This window comes from Myiozetetes cayanensis, unplaced genomic scaffold (genome assembly GCF_022539395.1).
Source record: "Myiozetetes cayanensis isolate MyiCay16 unplaced genomic scaffold, myiCay2020 scf5-8, whole genome shotgun sequence".
In the NCBI taxonomy this organism is placed as follows: domain Eukaryota; kingdom Metazoa; phylum Chordata; class Aves; order Passeriformes; family Tyrannidae; genus Myiozetetes; species Myiozetetes cayanensis.
The window spans coordinates 97,224,708-97,245,558 of NW_026087742.1; the positions used below are offsets into that span (position 1 = coordinate 97,224,708).

At 39.1% G+C, this 20,851-nt stretch overlaps 1 protein-coding gene across 1 annotated transcript in view; it reads left to right on the forward strand.

Annotated features, from left to right (window-relative positions):
* The window catches only part of CLCN4 (chloride voltage-gated channel 4), a 39,931-nt gene extending 19,678 nt beyond the window's left edge, over positions 1-20,253 (forward strand). The window contains exons 5-12 of the mRNA XM_050331896.1: positions 1,938-2,060; positions 3,587-3,793; positions 3,886-3,966; positions 4,493-5,038; positions 7,092-7,278; positions 10,190-10,588; positions 14,360-14,576; positions 16,089-20,253. Coding sequence (XP_050187853.1) covers positions 1,938-2,060; positions 3,587-3,793; positions 3,886-3,966; positions 4,493-5,038; positions 7,092-7,278; positions 10,190-10,588; positions 14,360-14,576; positions 16,089-16,179 — 1,851 coding nt within the window. The 3' untranslated portion in view covers positions 16,180-20,253. The remainder of the gene's footprint in view (positions 1-1,937; positions 2,061-3,586; positions 3,794-3,885; positions 3,967-4,492; positions 5,039-7,091; positions 7,279-10,189; positions 10,589-14,359; positions 14,577-16,088) is intronic.
* The last annotated feature ends 598 nt before the right edge of the window (positions 20,254-20,851 follow it).

Genomic DNA, 20,851 nt, shown 5'->3' on the forward strand with positions numbered 1-20,851 from the left:
GAACTGGCCATACGGACTCTTGTGGGGTCCTGCCACAGAACTGTAGGTGTATATGTGATTGCAGTAACGAGCTGACATAGTTTTCTTATGACTTCTGAGTTGTGAAAGAAGAAGACGTAAAAAGAAACAAAGTTAATTTGACTCCAGTGAATTTAGAAGCAAAACTACAGCTTTCGCTCAATGTAGTAGGGCCAAATTGTTGTCAAGGCATTGGCCTTCTTTGGAGGTACTCCAGGCTCACACTGACAGGAGGATTTTGCCCTGAGGCGAGATATCCAGAGTTTTCTGTGGAGGAAGAGTAAATATTGTCATAGCTGCTTGTGATTGAAAGCACTAGGAGAAGACATTCATGAGGCTGTCTTCAGCTGTAGCAACAAAGATCCTTGGTTACTACAGCTGGATGGATGTCAATCACTGCAAGTGTGGGATCCATGACTGCTTAGTGTCAGGGCACTGGGGGATAACATTGTACTGCTCTTCTGCTGTTATCAGCACAGCCAGCTGCCAACTTCAGCAAGCATAAGAGGACCTTAACAAATTGCGCTTCTTTCAAATATACCCATATGGATAAGGGCAGTGGTTACCTTACTGTGTTTTCATTTGGACAGATTGGGAAAATTAAACTAGCAAACATGCATGCTGTTAAAGGTTGATTCCTTGCAGGCTTGAAAACAGGGAGACTTCTCAGCTCTAGGTTTTTTATGACTGGGAACGGGGCTTGGCCAGCTCTGTTAACTGAAGACACGATACAACTGATTAATGCCTGTTTTCCTGCTTGATTTATCATAATGTTGATATCCAGGCTGCTGTCCTGCAGAGCAAAGACAGGGGCCCCGATGTTCTTGAGCAGCTGGAATTGCATCCGGTAGGAAGAGTTCACTTAGAGGTGAAGGATTCATACCAATTCATGACTGAAGTCCATATCAGTTTTTTATTCTGTAGTGTCATGTTGCTAAAGTATACTGTTTGAAGGCTTAAGGTCCTTGAATCAATTTGATGCTCTGACTAGATTCTCCTTTGTCTGTGTAGGTAGGGTTTTTGAAATAAATCTAAAAAAATTATGCATGAGAAGAGGAAGAGGTATCCTAAAGCAGATTTTTTAACAAAAGTTTCGACTTGACCATTGGAGACAAGTAGAAAACCTGAAGGTCACTATTGACTGTGCTTTCACTATGGCACTGCACAGTCAACCATTGTTAATGGTCATTAACATTTCCATTCTGTCAGAAAAGTAAAGCTATTCAGTTTGAAGACAGGCTTATTCCTGACTGGAATTCTTTTAAAATATCAGCGCAAAAATGACTGAGGTATGTTTGAGTAGGTTCTGCCAAACTATGGTGTTTTCAAATTATTTTCAACCCTATCATAGGTAGCATCATAGAGAAGGAAAGGATTTATTTATGGTTTCATCCTTCCCATTTATGAAATGAACTGGCTAATGATATACAAAGGTGTTTCATTTGAAAAGATTAGCATCTACATGGAGAAATGACCTTTGAATACCAGCCCCCAGAAAAAGGTATATCAGGGTCACATCCCCTGTCCTCCACCATGGGATGAACACAGCAGATTCCTTCACTAGGTGCCTTTTTATTACCAATTACTTTTGCCCTTATGACATATTTGTTTGATGTTTTGGAACTTTTTGTAGATTAGTTTAATTTTTTTTCTTGAACAATGCTCAGCTTGCGGTGGTTGGGCCCCTTGCAAACAGACTGACTGTATGGACTAGGTTAAGTATATATTAGTATGCTACTTCTTTCCATGAGTAATAAAATTTTTGGAGTACATAAAGTTATTTGTCCTTCCTGTGGAAAAGCCACAGTTAACATGTAAATGAAAAAGATCAGGCTCTGTGCTGTCATGATCCCTAGTAGAAGTGTGAGATTTGCCAATCTGCATTTGTCTAACAATGTTTGTTACTGTTATTTTTCTAGGGTGCAAGTGCTTACATTCTAAACTATTTTCTGTACATTATGTGGGCTCTATGTTTTGCTTTCCTGGCAGTCTCCTTGGTCAGAGTGTTTGCTCCTTATGCCTGTGGCTCTGGAATCCCAGAGGTGAGTTTCTCTTTGTGCATGAATATCCAAGTACCAAACAAAGCAAAAAAAAATTATGATTTACCACTTTTTCTCATTCCAGAACTATACGGTGAGATAGCATAGAAACAAGAAAATTATCTTTCCATCTCATTTGACTTCATTCCTTTGTCTGTGCTTTTATGGTGCTCATCTAAATTTTTCATAGTATAAAATATTTGAAGGTCACTGTGACAGGATAATGCAAATACTTGTTCATTGCCAGAGCTTGAAATAAAAATCAGCATCTCTAGGAGACACTCACTAGAAGATTATATAGAATTTTCCTTGAATGAAATTACTTGGGTCAGTTACAAAACCAGTTATTTTCTAGGCTAGGTTCTAAATAAAAGCAAAATAAAAAGAAGAGGGAGGGCTACAAAACTAAGGTTTCCTGAGATGCCCATCATTTGGAACGCCTGAAAAGTGTCTGGTGCACATCTTTTGCAAATTATGGCCCTGTAAACAATGTCACGTACATTATGTCAGCATGGCAGCATTATAGCCATGAAAATATCTACTTGATTTTCAATATTTTACATATTGAGTCTCAGTCCATATTTAAGCTGTTAAAATGAAAAACCTTGTAATTCAATCAGCAGAGCTACTCAAAATCTTTGAAATCAGAGCAGTCTGTTGTTGAAAGTGCAATGGAACCACTGGAATTATTATTTAGTAATCTGGCAAAGAGAATCAAGAGCCCAAATTTTAGAAATCTTGGCATACTTTTGTTCTTGATCTCTAAGAAAAGCATCCAAATGTTTAAAAAAATCCCACCTCAAGTAATTTGAAATATTTAAATAATTTCCGTGTTTCAAAGTAGTCATGTGTGTCTTTGTTACACGGTTGATATTTCTATGGTTTTAAAAACTTTTCGTAGTTAACTGTAAAGCTAGTTTCTGAGTGGTAAATCCCTCATATGAGGTGATACTCAGCTCCAACCCATTTCCAGGCCTAGAGTCCAAACCCAAATCCCACCCTGTGTGGCACGCACATGCCTTGTGCTCTGTCCTGGCCAACCACATGCAAATATAAGAGAAAACGTCTAAAAATAAGATCTTCTGAACTTTCTCATTTCATCATACTTACATGCTTTTGTGGTGCAGCAATTCCAAATATTTACAACTTTTTTGTGTGTGTTTTAACAGGAAAAAGCCTGTGGTTGTTTATTTGCTTTTTTCCCCACTTTGTTAAAGTCGAGTCTAGTTTGACTCTGATCTTGTAAGCCAAGGAGTTATAAGAGTTTCATATTTCTATTGATCTCTGTGAGAGTCCTTACCGACTGTTATGGGGACCACCCATAACAGCAGTAAAAGTGTGGTCTGCTTAACCCCTGCTCAGATATTGCTGTGGGAAAGCTGCCCTACCTGTGGTTTCTTTCTCTCCATCACTGTCTCTTTTCAAGCAGTCTGCAACTTTTTAAACTCCGCTGGAGTTTTAACTCCGTTTGAAAGTTCAGAGTAGAAAAGGTTTCTTCATCTCTTCAACATGTTCTTCCTGCTTTCCAGATAAAAACCATCTTGAGTGGGTTCATTATTAGGGGCTACCTGGGAAAGTGGACACTTTTAATCAAAACAGTCACCTTGGTTCTGGTGGTATCTTCAGGCCTCAGCCTTGGGAAAGAGGGGCCATTAGTCCACGTGGCCTGTTGCTGTGGAAACTTCTTCAGCAGCCTTTTCTCAAAGTACAGCAAGAATGAAGGAAAGAGAAGAGAGGTGAGGTTGGATCACATCATCTCTAATTTCCCTGTCTGATTACTCAGGGCTTCAAAGCACTCATGCCTTGTATGTAAATATTTGCTTTGTAGGTGCTTTCAGCTGCAGCCGCTGCAGGAGTTTCTGTTGCCTTTGGGGCTCCAATTGGAGGCGTGCTTTTTAGTCTGGAAGAGGTGAGACCTGGAAGTTCACTCACTTCAATAAATATATTTTTCATTTGACATCTTTTTTCTAAGATTACTCTATATTTTTCAATTATTTATATGTTTATTTTTTCTTCTAAAGCAAAAATAACCTTTGATTTCCGGTAATAAGAAATAACCAGGTATTTTAGCCTAATTTGAGTAGCAGAGCAGCACTGGCTTTCTGGAAACAAATTAGATGATTCAATTTGGAAATGTATCATTGGGCTGAGGTTTCTCCAGCTTTCAGCTTGCTGATGCATGGGCCAAACTGGCAAGCTTCCATCTTATACTCTCTAGACAGTAACTCTGGATTTAGATTTATTGATTTTTAACTAGTGGGTGCTCCTTGTCTGAAATCTGAAAATGCCTTTTCTGATACCTTTGGGAAGATGTTCTGGTTGTGGTAAGGACCAGTCCTCCCAGTGTAGTAAAATGAAACAGATGGGGATGGCAGTTAAAAGGAGCACCCTCTGTCACACTCAGTGAAATGTTTACGGTCTCTGCTTGGTTTTAGGTCAGCTACTACTTCCCTCTGAAAACCCTCTGGAGGTCATTTTTTGCTGCCCTTGTGGCTGCCTTCACACTGAGGTCCATCAATCCTTTTGGGAACAGCCGACTGGTCCTGTTCTACGTGGAGTACCACACCCCCTGGTACATGGCCGAGCTCTTCCCCTTCATCCTACTTGGCGTCTTTGGGGGCCTCTGGGGCACCCTCTTTATCCGATGCAACATCGCCTGGTGCAGGAGGCGAAAAACCACCAGGCTTGGGAAATACCCAGTGCTGGAGGTCATAGTGATTACAGCCATCACTGCCATCATTGCCTACCCCAACCCCTACACCCGGAGGAGCACCAGCGAGCTGATCTCGGAGCTCTTCAATGACTGTGGGGCCCTGGAATCCTCGCAGCTCTGTGACTACATCAATGACCCCAACATGACCCGACCAGTGGATGACATTCCTGACAGACCTGCCGGCCCCGGAGTCTACTCCGCCATGTGGCAGCTCGCCTTGGCTTTGGTGTTTAAAATTGTCATCACGATATTCACTTTTGGCATGAAGGTAAATCGGGGACAAGTGGAGAAGCTGCCGTGAGCACAAGGCACAGATAGGTTGCCGTCGGCAGCCTTGGTCTGGCTGGCAGGGCTTGTGTGCCTCTGACCTACACCCAGCACGTGGGTGTTGCTGAGATGCTGCTGGCTCACCTGCCTGCCAGCACCTTGCTCTGTGGGCCCCTGTCACAGCAGAGGGATGAGCCCTGCTTTTCTACCTTCTAGTCATCTGTGCTTCTGTTAGGTGAAGAAGAAATCTGCATGGGAATTTGAATCTGCTGTTGCCAATAAGTAAATTCAAGATGATTCCCACTGCAGCTGTTTTTGAGCTCTCTCGTGGATATGGACTATTTACATTATTGTTTATCTTGTTGGATTAATATCCTAATGTACCTCAAGGTAGCTATTCTCAGGGAAGTAATAATTTTAAATTGACTATTTTACACATTTAAAGCATCACAAAAATATAAAAGTACATGAAAAGGTCTATTTTTGAATCTTTTTAAGCACTGTAGCTCAAAAAAAGAGGGAATGAATGGGAGGACTAACAGATATATGATTTGATTATTTTGGATTTGCAACTTTTTCTTTCAACAACTCCTCCTCCCCTAAATGAATGATGAAAGGTCAAAGAACAATTTATACAAGCTTTCAATATATACAAAATGTCTGTGGTGAGCTCTCTATCTGATTGCTAGAGCCCATAAAACCCGTGTATCTGTCTGTCTACATCTCCCATTATCTGAGCACGTAGTTCTGGATCTGAGGGCAGCAGATGATGGAAGTTTTTCTGGGTTCTACACTGTATCTTATACTGTACTCAAAGATAAAGTATCTCATCTTTCTCATGAACACTACATTTGAACTGAGGATCCATCTTTTAGCCCTTCACTCTAGAAACAGATTTATGGCTGGCAGCCAGTTATTATGCTTGTTCATTTAAAAGCTTTGCTTCTTTATTTGACATGTGGTTCTTTATTTATCCTATATATTTAAAATATGTTAAAAGCAGTTGACAGTTTCAACTATTTTGTAAAAAACCAGACAAAATAGCTTTACCCAGTAAATCTGGAAGACTCAATCCAACTGTATTAGCAAGGTTAACACTACATGATGTAGGATATAGCATCTGCTGTTATGAGTCCTAATGCCTCTGGGCCATACTGAGGTGGCTAGTTTAGTTCTCTAGAAACCTGAAGGTATATTTTCAGACTTAAAAAGATATAACAAGCTTTCCTCTCTAAAAACAACAAAAACTCCATTCAAGCTCATGTCAAACATCTGAGTTGTCTTCTCCACTGGGGAATATATCTCCAACTTGCAGGTACGTTTGACAGCTAAGAGGAAACACACTTAGTCAAGCCAAAGTGTATTTTCATTTTCTTTTTTTTTCCTTTCATTTCAATACTGTATCTTAATGATTTGTTGCTTGTCTGTATAGCAGACAACAAAGTAATGATTCACAGAGCTTCCTGGAAAATACGTAGCAAACTGAGATGAAGAAATAGCTGTCTCTGAGCAGACAACCTCTTTTCTCCAAATTTTTATTCTGCATTTGACATTTAATTTAAAATCCGGTCTGATTTAGGCTGAAAATACAGTAATAAAACCATGAAGTGCTCCATCTGATAGAGGGTGAAATCAAGACATTATTTTCAGTTAAGCTCCCTCTTAAGCCTATGACAGAATCATCAGCAGTTCCTGAGTTCCTGCTGAGAAAGCAATAAGGGCAAAGCCAGGAGCATCTTGACTTCAAAAACAGACTATTATTCAGAAACACCATTTATCTCCCAAATTCAGTATGATGCAGCGGGTAGGATTCAAAATTACTTTTAGAAATGCATTAACATTTTATAAAGCTGTTAATACACATGTAGCCACATAAACTCAGTCACTGCAGAAACCTATGTCAGACCATGGAGATCAGCACTATAGGCTGCATGAGGCTATGGCCTTCTGAGCCAGCATTTAATAAGGAAACTTGATTCTCTTACTCATAATAAAAAATTGTTTGATACAGGTAATTTTATTCAAGGTGCTCATGTGTCTTTATTTCATTCCAGATCCCTTCAGGCCTTTTCATTCCTAGCATGGCTGTTGGAGCCATAGCTGGAAGGATGGTTGGGATCGGAGTAGAGCAGCTGGCATATCACCATCATGACTGGATCATCTTCAGGAACTGGTGCAGACCTGGGGCAGACTGTGTCACACCAGGACTTTATGCAATGGTTGGAGCTGCAGCTTGCTTGGGTACGAAAACACATATATGCATGAAAAAAAATGATGTTTGGTGACATACACATTGTGTTTGTGTTAGGTGCTATGCTGACATTTCTAGGTGTAACAGGATGAAATCAAGATGTGATCGGCTAAAGAATGGACAGCTGCCTCTAATGATTTCCAGTGATCTACCAGGTAGTCAGCAACAGAGAGACTTGCAGGAACCAATGGCTACTCCTTCTAATCTGTCAAAAAGCACAGACAAGAAAAATAAAAACCCTACAATTAGGCTGCAAGTTTCCACATAGCAGTGTTTTGCTTGGGTTCTTTCCATTTGACACAATGAAATTCACTGTAACTGGACTAAAACTTCTTACTTGTTTAGATTGTGCTCTCTCTCAGTGCAGGGAAAAAATTTCCTGGTTCTGATCAAATTTTAAGCTTACAGATGTAAAAATTCTGGGTCTTATTTTGGCTGTGTGTCATGCTATGGTCAATTGAGCTGTATTTTGGTTTTTGTTTTGACCATAAGCCAATATCAGATTACACTCAATTAATAGGATTTATTGGATATAACAGCAATGATCTGTTAACTATTAAAGCAAGATCATTGAATAATACCTCACATATCAAATTTCTAGCCGTAGATGCAAGAGGAATGTTACAAGCATACCATCTGAACATTTTTTTGCCTGATCATATCTTTCCCTTCTGTACTTGTATGGTCTGTCTCCTGTAATTGTTGTTATTGATATCATCATTAGCTGATGAAAAAATAGTGGGGTGCATAACACATGATTAATGTGATTGGGTAGATTTGAAATGAAAGATGTACTCAAGGAAGAGCTGGAAAATTTTCAGATTTGGATGCTCATATTGGAAAAGCAGGATCATTTGTGTGATCAGTTATAGAGGAAGGAAGGGTGGGATTTGCTTGAAAATTTAAAGTCTGTAATGTAGACATCAACATCTGAGCTAGCTGTCTTGATACCCCTCACAGTTAAACCAGAAAAATGAGATCCTGGAAATATCAGTCTTATCTGGCAATACACATCAAAAACCAGGCAAATGAAAAGAAGAATTTGGCCTCAAAAAGGCCTATTTTTCTCCAGAAATTATATAGGCAATCTGTATCTTCCCTTTGGATGAGAACACCTCAGCAGTGTAGACACATTAAAATAGCTAGGATTAATCTTACTGTCAAAACAAGTAAAGTGCTTTCCCTTCTTGATAAATGATCTTAATGTTCATAACAGAAATAATACAGAAAACCTTTGCTCTGATATTCCAGCTGATCAATTAGTCTGCACAGAATGATTGAATCATAGAATATGCTGAGTTGGAAGGGACCAAGAAGTCCAATTCCTGGCCCTGTACAGGACACTCCAAGAGTCACACCACGAGTCCAAATGCTTCTTGAGCTCTGTCAGACTTGGTGCTGTGACCAGTTCCCTGGGGAGCTTGTTTCAGTGCCCAACCACCCTCTGGGTGAAAAACCTTTTCCTGATATCCAACCTAAACCTCCCTTGAGACAGCTTCATGCCATTTCCTTGAGTCCTGTCTCTGGTCACGAGAATGAAGAAATTGGTACCTGCCCCTCTGCTTTCCCACATGAGGATGTTGAAGACCACAGTGAGGTGTCCCCTCAGTCTCCTACAGGTTGAACAGACCAAGTGACTCAGCCACTCCCCTCCAGACCCTTCACCATCTTCATTGCCCTCCTTTGGATGCTCTTTAATTGCTTCATGTCTTTTTTACATTGTGGTGCCCAAAACTTCACACAGTACTCAAGGTGAGGCTGCAATAGTCTCTTCTTTCAAAAGGTCCAAATTAAGGTGCAGTGATTTTAATCGTATGGTGAGACATACAGCAGAATGGCCACAGCTTGTACTTGAGCCCAAGACCTGTCTTGTCTGGAGTAAGAGATATGGAGTAAGTATTAAATGATCCTTACTCTGGTATCTGCTCTCAGCTTTTCAGAGCCAGAAGTTTCAGGCATTCCTCAGACAAAAGTCATTTCCGGATCATTGTGTTAAGTAATAAACAATCCAGTTTTCCTGTATGCTACTAGATGAAAAGCATCTTTTAATGAACTGTTTCTGATTTCTCTCATCTAAAATGGTACTTTATTTTGAGGCCTAAAAATAACAATTTATTATATTTACCTTTTGAACAGAGGCAAAGAAATGTTACCTAATAATTCAGTGATACATACACACTTGTCTGCAGTTATGTGAGCATTTTAATCCTTTAATGTGAACTGAAGGAGCAAGGAGGTTGCTTATGAAGTCAATACAGAAAGACTAGACTGAAAAATACAGCTACAACCCTGTCTATAGCTGCATGCCTAGATGGCTTCAAACCAAGCTGTACACAGTTCAAACTGTATTACTATAGTGATACCAAAAGCTAGGGTTTAGCTGTAACATAACTCTTGCAGTAGCCCTAAGCTATTCAAATGTAGGATTTTGTAACCATGCTGTGCCCAAAGATAATGCTTAGCTTCCTCTTCAGTAGGAATCCTATAGATAGGCCAGTGTGAAGGCCACCTCTCCATGCTCCTACCTGCCTCAGACATGGTGCTTACCTGATTCTTGGAGTCATTTTAGAGGGGTAATGGCAGGATTCAATTTTAGTTTCTCAAGTTTGAGATTATTTTTTGGGCATCCTTTCTGTTTTTAAAGCTCTGTCTTTTGGCATTCATTGTTTGCTTTTCAGTGTTAGCATCTTTGGCATCAGCAAGTTCACTCAACCTTCTTGATGAAAATTGAAGTAGTTGAAAAATATGTTTCTTCAGTGAAATAAGCCCAAAAATACTTCACAAAGTATAAGGGCATGAAAAATTACATACCTTTTCAAGTGTAAGACTGAAAAATATAAATTAGTTGCTTAGTATGTATAGCAGCACGGAGAGAAACTTGACTCTCTTCCTTGTTGGCAGGTGGTGTTACTCGAATGACGGTCTCTCTGGTGGTGATTATGTTTGAGCTAACAGGAGGCCTGGAGTACATTGTGCCTCTTATGGCTGCAGCTGTCACAAGCAAGTGGGTGGCAGATGCCTTTGGAAAAGAAGGGATCTATGAAGCTCACATTCATCTGAATGGCTACCCGTTTCTGGACGTGAAGGATGAATTTACCCACCGAACCCTGGCAACTGATGTGATGAGACCAAGACGTGGGGAAGCTCCCCTCTCTGTTCTGACGCAGGACAGCATGACAGTGGAGGATGTTGAGACACTTATCAAAGAGACTGACTACAATGGCTTTCCAGTAGTGGTTTCAAAAGACTCGGAGAGACTTATTGGATTTGCACAGAGACGAGAGCTGATTCTTGCAATAAGTGAGTAGAGTATCAGTGTGTAGAAGTTTGATTTTGAACAGAGTTTTGATAGGGTAGGATGTTAGCAGTGTTATTCATCTTAAAGAATAGATAAATAAGAACCAAATCAAACCTTTTCTCCAAATCTGGCTTTTACTAATTGCTAGGACCTGTAAGCTGAAAGCTTTTCTATTCCTTCATACGACCTGGTAGAATTCTGTGGGCTTCAGCTTTGTTGGCTTAATTTTGCCATCACTCAAAGCAGTACAATACAGTTCTGCTAGAGACAACAGAGGGAAACTCAACTCATATGGCCAGAATTTTTGTCAAAACCAGATCAAAAACCAGTGCAATGCTGAACTTCCTGCAGTCCCCAGAAGAAGCTGAAGCAGTCATGAACTTTTGTCACCCTGTGATGAAATATGAATCCCTGTGCTTCTTTTTGTTATACCGTCTCAGTTTTTCTGACATACAGGCATTTATCTCTACAGGGGGAAAGCTTTTCAGTGGAGGATGCTGTTTGGTGAAAATTGCTGAATAGCTGGCTGGTCACCTGAGTGCTCACATACAGACCATCAAAGGTTTTGATCCAGCATGTCTTTTCCTGTTTGGCCTGATGGCTAAGTAGGGATGACTGAAAAATAGGTATACTGGATGAAATCAAGTTTTCCCAGCCTTCCTGTACCCAGGGCATCCAGCACTGCAGAGGTCTGCAAGGCTGGCAAATCAACCCGTCTGCTCCTAATTCTGGCAGTCCTGTTGAGGCCCAGCTGGGCAGGCAGGCAAGCTGCTGACTGGGCATGGTTGCCTTGTACTTTGCAGGGCAGTGGAAGATCTGGCATAATGAAATCTCCTTGATTTGGAATTATTCTTCTCTGCATGGACTTGTTTTATCTCTCTGCTTCAGCCACCTTTAAAAAACTGTTGTCTCAGGATGAAAATTCCCATTTTTTCAGATGAGAAAATTCATAAATGGAAAAGTGGCATTATTTTTGAATAATTTGAAGGTCACTTTCCATCTCACTTCTCACAAAGATAAAATAAAATTTGAAGTAACAGTGTTCTTTAAGGACATGTTTTTTAAATGCCTATTTATTTTTATGTCCTGTGTGAAAAAAAGACAGTCATTAGACCTAAAATTTGTATTAATTTATTTAAGGACACTCAACTGTTACTTGATACCCCTCTTCTCATCTCAGAGAATAAAGTCATCAATACTACATGCAAGAGAAGAAAGATGACAGATATTTCATAGGAACAGTGTTTCAACCAAGAATTCTCAGCTTCTTTCTCAGGCCCAATTAGTTATGCATCAGCAGTATGCTGATTCCCTGGTGGACCAGGGAATACTCTGGGGAAGTACTCCAGTTCCCTCACACATCTGAATTCTTGGATGATGGCAATAGCTACCAAGTCCTGTGTTAAATGCCCATTCACTCACAGCTATCTGCCTCATGATTTGCCCCTACATACTTTCTTTCTTACTGAGCAGAGCACTGAGCATGCTCTAGAAACGCATCCAGTACCTGTAAAGTTAATGGCAATGCCATTTCCAGTTGCTCAGAAGCATCCTCAGGAGGATTGCATCCTTGCACTGATCCTTGTTGAGTAGGTGGGCAGAGTCACCCTCTGGGAATAGGTGTCTGCATTTTAGATGGCACCTACTTTACAGTCTTACAGACGGGAGTATTTGACCCTGTAAAGCTTTTCTTAAATTTGGCCAGCTCCAGAGGCACTGTACAAAAGGCAGAGCCTTGGACAATAGCCAGGTGGCCTGTATAACATGCTTTTCCCAGTGTGGAGTTGAGAGAGCAACCTAGTTGATATAGGCTGTGAAATGTGAACTCCTGAGTATGAGAGGCTGTTTCACGTTTGGGAGAACTAACTCACTCTCTAGCTGCGACAAGAGCCTTCTTCATTGATAACTCTTTAAAGCTAGACATCGTCATCCATTTTCTTTGCTTTCTCTGTTAATCTATGTTGCTTTTCTTACCCACTGACTGCAAAAATGATCCATTCTGTTTTACTTTACTCCTACTCCCCCATCAAGTGAGACTGTGTACAAAATCCAGCATTTTTCTGATGCCACTGAATTTACTCTGTAGTACTACATAGTTCAAATTTCTCCAGAGAGATGTTTGACATAGAAGAGTGAAATCATGGCTTTGGCTAATCACTGCTGTTCAGGGTCATTGCTGTCTTGGGAACAGCAATGTGGTAACTGAAGTGCTTGGCCCTATTTCTTTGGGTGCAGCTTTGGGAAGGAAATACCTTACTGTCAAAGGTTTTTGTCAAAGGGTGGGAGTTACCTTCAGTTTGATTAATGTTACCTCTTGGCACAGATCACATATCAAAGAACTGTGCAGGCATATTCACACTTGAAATTAGATGTATGAAGCAAAGCAAGCTGAGACAAAGCTAGCATCATTTCTATAAATTGCAATAGGGCTTGTAATATGTAGGGTGAGAAGGTTGAAAATCATATACTGTGCTGATATTAGGTTTGAGCCAGCACTGCTCCAGTTTCAGAAACATTACAAGATTGTTAAGTGTAAAAAATTGCAGCTGGAATATGTTGCAAACAATTACTGTCTACACATTACAAGTCACAGGAGCAAGTTTCTGCACTTTGATTGATGGCAATGAGCTCCAAGAATATATACATATGCTTTGGGTATGTCTGGTTTGCTGTATCTCTTAAGAACAGAAGCAACCTGTGTTAATCAAAGGTAATAATTCTAACTATTTACAAGAATTTATCAAAAAAAAAAAAAAAAAAGAAAAAAAGAAGACAGAGTTAAACCCTCAGAGCCAAATGCATGATATGCTTATTCTGGGGAAAGAGAAGTAGTCTGTCGTTTGGGTATCTGTCCCATATACTGTTTAGAACCTGTAGTGTTGAGTAGAAATGAGGTAAACACTACAAACAAAATAAATTACTTCAATGCTAAGAGTTCTTCTTAGAGCATACTTTAAAGTAAAAGGCTCATAATGATGACGTAAACTCCAGATGCAGGGTGATGTTCACTTTGCAGTTTGATCAAAGTATTAATGGTAGCTTTTGAACTTTTAAAAGTGGTCAAATATGTGCTATTGAGAAAAATGTTTCGAACTCATTTATCCCTATATTTTGTTCCTCCCTTAACTATTTTACTTTAAGTAGAATGCTATTTTTTTCCTCTTTTAAAAATCTAGATATGCAAACTCTATTTCAGGAACTGAGAGTAAGCCTACAAAATTTACTCTGCATGCCAGAGAGGTGTGCTGGTCTAGAGCAATACCCACGTCGCCCCTGAATCCCTGGGATGTGAGTTTGTTGTTCCCTAGCTTTGCATTCATAAATCCATTCACCATGTCCACATTTTCCCAACTCCACTGAGAAGTTTTGCTCTAAGCCAGCTGGGACCATACACAACAGCTGCTGACTCCACTCATTCAGGCATATAATAAAATTTCTTTTGCAATTCTCACAGTGGAGGAAATTGCATATGGTCATTTGAATTTGACAGAAATTGGATTAGTGATGTTTATGAAGGCAGTGAACTGCATATTTATTCAGAAAAAGCATTATGCCAACCAAGGAATAGTAAGTGCCTGTAAAAATATCACTTACATTTGCTTCAAGAGAGCAATGTCTCAAGGAAATTTAAGTTTGCTCAGTAACCCCAGCTTCTGGGAATTCAGTACATTAAAGACAAAACCAAACTACTACCTTTGCTTTCCAAAGGAGGACTTTTCTTTGTTTTTTATCAAGCCTAATTCACTCTCTACATTGCTCTCTCTGTTGCACAGAGAATGCAAGACAGCGTCAGGATGGGGTGGTGAGCAACTCCATCGTGTACTTCACTGAGGACCCCCCAGAAGTGCCACCCAACAGTCCCCATCCACTGAAACTGCGTCGTATTCTCAACCTGAGCCCTTTCACTGTCACTGACCACACACCAATGGAGACTGTGGTAGATATTTTCCGAAAACTTGGACTCCGGCAGTGTCTTGTCACTCGCAGTGGGTGAGTAGTTGCTGAGTCAAGCACACTTAAAGAATCTTAGAGATTTTCTTCAGCATTAACAAAACCACCATTGTTGTTATTTAATGGCAAGTATAGATGGTAGCTAACTGATCACCACCTCTGAGACCATCAAGTGAATATTTTTATTTTGTCTTATTTTATGAATGGAAGAATAAGGGAACATCACCCAGAGTCTCTCCAAGGCAACAAAAGAAGTCAGACTCAGAACCAAAATGGTGCTTGCTGGGTTTTATGTTTCATTCTGTTCTCCTAAATCCTTAGTGTATTTAGATAAAGTAAATATAAATACAAAATAAACTGCTCTGACTCCCACTATAACTCAGTTTTCAACAGAGGTAGATCTGGCAAGTAGTATTGTTTTCAAACAATGTGTCTCTTTCTAGACATCCAGCTAGATTAGGTGATTGTGAAGAATGTGATAAAGGTGTCCCTGGAGGAAAATTAAACTGTTTAACTTTGTTTATGGGATAATGGAAAGGCATATTAACCAAAGGTCCTAAAAAAAAACAGCTGAAGGATGGGCAAACACGAAATTAGGAGAGTAAAAAGCTGCACCATGTGGACTAGAAATAATATCCCGTAGTTCCAATGGGATTTGAGATATTTGGGCATTGTGGCTCATCCCAGGATCCAGTAGTAAGAAGAAACTTTTGGAAAGGATAACAAAGCCAGAATCATCACTTTCAAATATGGAAGACTAAAATTTATTCTTCTGTCAAAAAGACTTTTGCAAAAATATCATGTATCAATTGTTATTATCAATGCAATGTCCTCGTCATTAAGAAAATATGAATCATTACTGGCATACAGATTTAGGTCCTCATTTTAGGTGCCTGGATTTGGAAATTTTGACCTTGAGTTTTAGCACTTACATGAAATGAAAAGTGGAAAAACTATAACAGTGACACTGTTTCAAAATTCAGTGCCTAATGGTCTTCAAGTACTGGAAGTAAAAGCTCTTGAATACTGAAAGTTATGAAATTTTTGACTGTTGAGGCCAGACATCCCATAGGCCTTGTCTTTCTTGACAGGTATAGTTCATTTAGGTTCCCATGAATGAGAAATTACCCTTTAAATTTGAAGGAATTATGCTGTCAGGCAGCAAGAACTTCAGAAATTCTGTGCTTTAGCTTACTTCATGTATTAGCAAGCACTGATGCCTTTGTTTTGTGCTGTTGGTCCTCTGCAGCCTGAGCCTAAGGAAACTCCTTATTTTGTTGTACAAAGTGTTAGTTTTTGTAGCTCCTCACTCCAGTTATGTTCCCAGCAAAAAGAGGTAACAAGCCAAAGTGTTTCACTTTATTATCATGGCCAGAGTAGTAGAAATACGTGAGGTGAAAATACTTTTATAAAAAGATAATCATTTGGGAATAGATGAGATGGACAGTGCTATATGGAAGCACTCACAAAATGTCCCTGCAGCTGAACGGGAAAAAGCCCTGGATGATATATGAGATGATTGCTGACCTTTCCTTTCCTTTTCTCCTCTAGGAGGCTGCTGGGTATCATAACTAAAAAGGATGTATTAAGACATATGGCTCAAATGGCAAACCAGGACCCTGAATCTATCATGTTTAACTAGACTGGTAAAGGAAGAAGAAAGTAACCCCAAAGGAATCCCTTCTAGATTAACACAAAGGCTATGTTTGGTGTTTCATCTTGTTTAAAGAGAAAAAGGTAATGTGTATGAGGAATGGCCTGATATGCCTCTGACAGAGGGAGTGGATGCAGGACAGCACTTATTTAATGAGGAAGGCAGTTTAGAAGCTCTGAGCAGCTGCAGAGATTAAGCTGTGTTTCCTTAATGAGATTCCCAACAGCCCAGTTGGAGTGTTGGTGAGTATAAGTGATGCGGTGCTTAGAGACAGAGAGCCAGGAGCAGCAGTGGGAGGCATCAAGTTCACAGTAACTCATGAGGCAGGTGTGAAGGGCAGCAGACACTGTTTATGTACCAGCTGCCAGCAGATGTAAAGGTCTGTGTTCCAAGCTCGAGAGTGTATATTGAGTAATGTCAGTTGCTTTTGTTACTGAAATCATGGCTATTTATCTGCTACTGAATTATACCATTTTCATAAAGGAAAAAACTGTCATATTTTTAAAGGAAAGATTTTGTCATCTTCATTTATTTTGTAGATGTTAAGTGAATCAAGACTGGAGTTAAGTCTTCAGAAAGGAGTAAGAGTACACTTCAATTCACTTTAAAATGCAGTGTCTCTTGCTCCCTGCTTTAGTCCTTTGAATTTTATACCATTTAGCATTTCTTTCAATCAACTTCTCCTTATCAATATTAAAATGTGACTTATTTGTAAGGATTTATTTTTTCTCTATGCAATTTTGCATACAGGTACTATAAAAATTAGTATAAAACATAGAAACCGATGAAAGAATTTTCAAAAGCACTAAAAGGACACTGATATCCATCTCTCATCAGTGTTAGTGACAAGAGATTGAATACCTCACCCGTCTCCTTGTGTACATCATCATTTTTCACAAACTGATGAAGTTCTGCTTTGATTCTTGGTTCTCCATTTAGGTCCTTTTTGTCATTCCTCTTTCTTGGCACTTATTCTGTAACAGATCTACTCTTTATCCATCTGTCAGTCATGGGATTGTGGAATCCCTCTCCACAGCACTACGGCTGGATTAAATCAGAGGGACTGAGAATGCAAATGACAATAGCAAAGCTTTAAATATTTATCTGTTTGCACCAAAAGCAAAATATTTAACAGACCCTGGTAGGGAACTCGTAAGTCACTCAGGTAAAAATGCTAAATTTTCCTGAACATTTGTTCTGGTCCTATGTGAGATACAGAGAGTCAACCCTTTAGTCAATACTGCTATCAGTAACAGAATACCAAATTGTACTCTCAGTTCACTGCCCAATGCTTGCTTTCTAGCTATGAGCCTAAAGATTGGAGAAAGATTGCATCCTAACTTGGATGCCCTGAGTCCCCTTCAAATCTCCCAAAAGTCTTGTCCCTTCATTTAGGCATCTAGGATCTCTGGTATTTTTGTTCAAATTCATATAGATAACTGGTTGTGTCCAGATGGTCTTCGTGGACAGAGATGAGCCATGTTCTTTCATGCCAGAACAACCTGTTGCTTACTCCAGACCCAACCCAGACTGCTGGTCTAACATGTAGGCAATGTACACGATTATTGTGTTCCTGAACTGAGACAACTAGTCAGGTGCACCCTGAGTTAGATGGCTGAAGTTACATGTCACAAATTCCTTCTCTTATCTCCAGTGACCCTGCTTCCTTCTGGCATGTGTCCCACTGCATTCACACAGTTTGGCCCAAATTGTTGAAGTAAAAGAAACAGAAGTAAAGGGATAATTTTAATCTGCTAAGTACTCCATTCAACAATAGTGTTTGCAACAGACTGACATAAGTTTATGTAGCTCTTGCCAAAGCCCATAAATATTTCAGTGTATACTTTTTGTTAACTGAACATCTGCAGCACAATGTATTATTAAAGGGATATTGTTAAAACTATATAAACTATAGAACTGAGCAAATCCTTTCTTCTGAAAATAGGAAATACAACATAATATGGTTATTTCTTATGTTTTTCTGTGAAGCTGTCAGCAGCCAAACTCATAAAAAACCAACCAAGTCAACAACAAAATTCATAAACACTGGATTTCCTCATTTGAACAGAGATGCCATCATAAAATTCCACAACTTAACCCAAGTGAGGCTTTGTACAAATGTCAGTTTCTACCCAAAACTTCTAGACTCTAAGGGATTTGGACTAAACTAAATAGGCTGACTTTTGAGAGCAATCTTGTTCTTAGATTAAAACTGTGGTAGATAGAATTGTGTTCTACTTGTCACATTTGTAGCTGTTGGTGTTAATACACAAATGTTTGATGAACACTTTCTCCATCTTCCTTTATGTTTATGTAGTGTATTCTCCCCACCTGAGCAATCCAAAATACTTTTGTTCATAAATCAAGAGAAGTAAGTTGGTAAGTGAATTCAATTATTATCTGAAATCAAATTCAAGGCTTCAGGTAAAAGTGGAGGTCTAAAGTCTTCTCTGTTAGTGAAGGAAACTTCAGTCCATGTGGCATTATAATGTAGTTCATGGAAGAGCTAATTCCGAAGCGTATCCATAGTACTGAAGGCCGTGTTTGCTGACAAGAACCAGGATGGTGTATCACCACTGAAAACCATTATCATTTTCTGAGAAAAAGACATGGAGTTGCCTAACTGAGGTTAGTCTAGCTATGAGTACGAATTCACATGGATATTGACTTAATTTATGAGCTTAAACTCAGTGGCTATGCGTAGGCATAAACTTGTGTGGTTAATTCCCATTAATACTCAGAGGCCTGATTTACTAAAACCAAGAGTCAACCCTGTGATAGCTTGTCACCTTGCCTTACTAGGCTGCTTAGGAGGAGCCCTCAGGGCTTACAAACAGGATCCAAAAAAATGGCATGGTAGTTTGTAAGAATCAACAACAGAAGGAATTGAGATTTATGCAGTTATTGTGGGTGCAGTTTGACTCTGGGACTATCACTCAAGTAAAAGGCAGGTAAATGAGTGTACAGCTCTCTCCTATCAAACATGTTCATTTTTAGATGGAATGCTTTAAATTATCTAAGGGGTCAAGGGAAAAATCTTTGGATATGTAACTGTGTACTTCTGCTCCTTGTTTCCAGTGTCTTTTCAAAATATGTTAAACCCCTTAGAGCAGGGGCTGATATCTAGCTGTCCAGAAATGGCACAGTCATGGCTAACTTCATCTGCTTGGCATTATCATCAAGGCTGAGGCTGATGCTAGAATGACACTGAGGGCTTTGAAGCTGGACAGACTTTTCTAATAAGAAAACTTCCTCTGTGCTACAGTCTTCATTGCTCTTCACATGAGTGTCTGAAAGGAAAACACTCTTAATGTACATGGATAACATGCTTTTCTCAAAAAATGCAGTTATAATATAATGGTTTAATTTATTTCCCCATAACAAGCTCATTATCAGTCACTGTTTTCCATCTGTATTCCTAAATATGTCTCAGAAGTTACTGAATAGACTCCAAGAGGCATAGATCTCAGCCTTAACTACATATTTGAATTTGTAGAGCTAAAGATAGTCACATAGTGTGATCAATCTGAGTTACATAAGTTCTTTAGTATATATTGCTCACTTTATGCAACCTCAGCTTAATCCTCGTGTTTAAACAGTTGGCCTTCAAAGATGTTGAACTAAACAAGAGAATAAAAACCTTTAAATTATGCAAGTTCAGTATTGTACCTTTGTTTTGCATGAACTGTGTTCAGTTACATTCAGCTTCTGATGTGTACTTGAAGCAATCTGTACCAGAAAGTTTAATAATAAAGTACAGAACATGAAAGACATTAGACAGACACTTTGGCTGTTACGGTGATACTAATTATTAATTCTTATGCTCTGATGGAGCAGAAAAAGAATATTTAAGAAGTACTGGAAATTCATGGATTCCGTGTTGGAATGACACTATAATTATGACTAAAGTTTTGCTTTGTTGGGTTTTTTGTTTGTTTGGGTTTTGTTGTAGGTTTTTTGGTTTTGTTTTTTTTTAATTGTAGAAAACAGTGTACATGTTGCACCTTATAAAAATGATGTTTGGACTCTATTTTTTAAATAAAACTGACTTACAGTACTGGAGACATTTCTTGGTCATCTTATTAATTAGAGAAGTATTTCACTTAATGTTTCTGTATGATTTTGATGTTTTCTTTTCCCACCTATAGGGATAGTTCAAGCCTGATGAATGATTTAGGATATCCAATTCAATTACGGGTTAGGTAATATTAGGTAAGTAGTTAGTAAAGTTCGTGCAGTGGATCTCAAAGAATCAGCCTTGACAGCTGGCTGTTTTATTTTCAGAAAAAATGTTTTTACTTCAACTTCATAAATCCCTTAGAAATCGAAAAAGAGAAGAAAAAATGAGTTATCTTACTAGGTTGTTCTGTTTATAATAATCATGAAACCTCTTTAAAACTAGATGTTGCAAAGCCCCTATGGTTTTGCTTTTGGATGTATTTTTCAGTTGCACTTTAATTCAGAGCTAAGATCAAAGACTTAAAGTGACAGGCTCAATCATGCCCATTTAATTGGATGAAACATTCCCTAAATCTCTGTCAGAGGCTAAATTCTAGGTAGTAGTGAGCTCCAGAAAAAAACAAAGCACAAGAGGTGCCATCACCATTCTTCTGTTCCTTTCCTTTTTTACAGTAGCCTCATGGTTAGAGACTCTGGATGT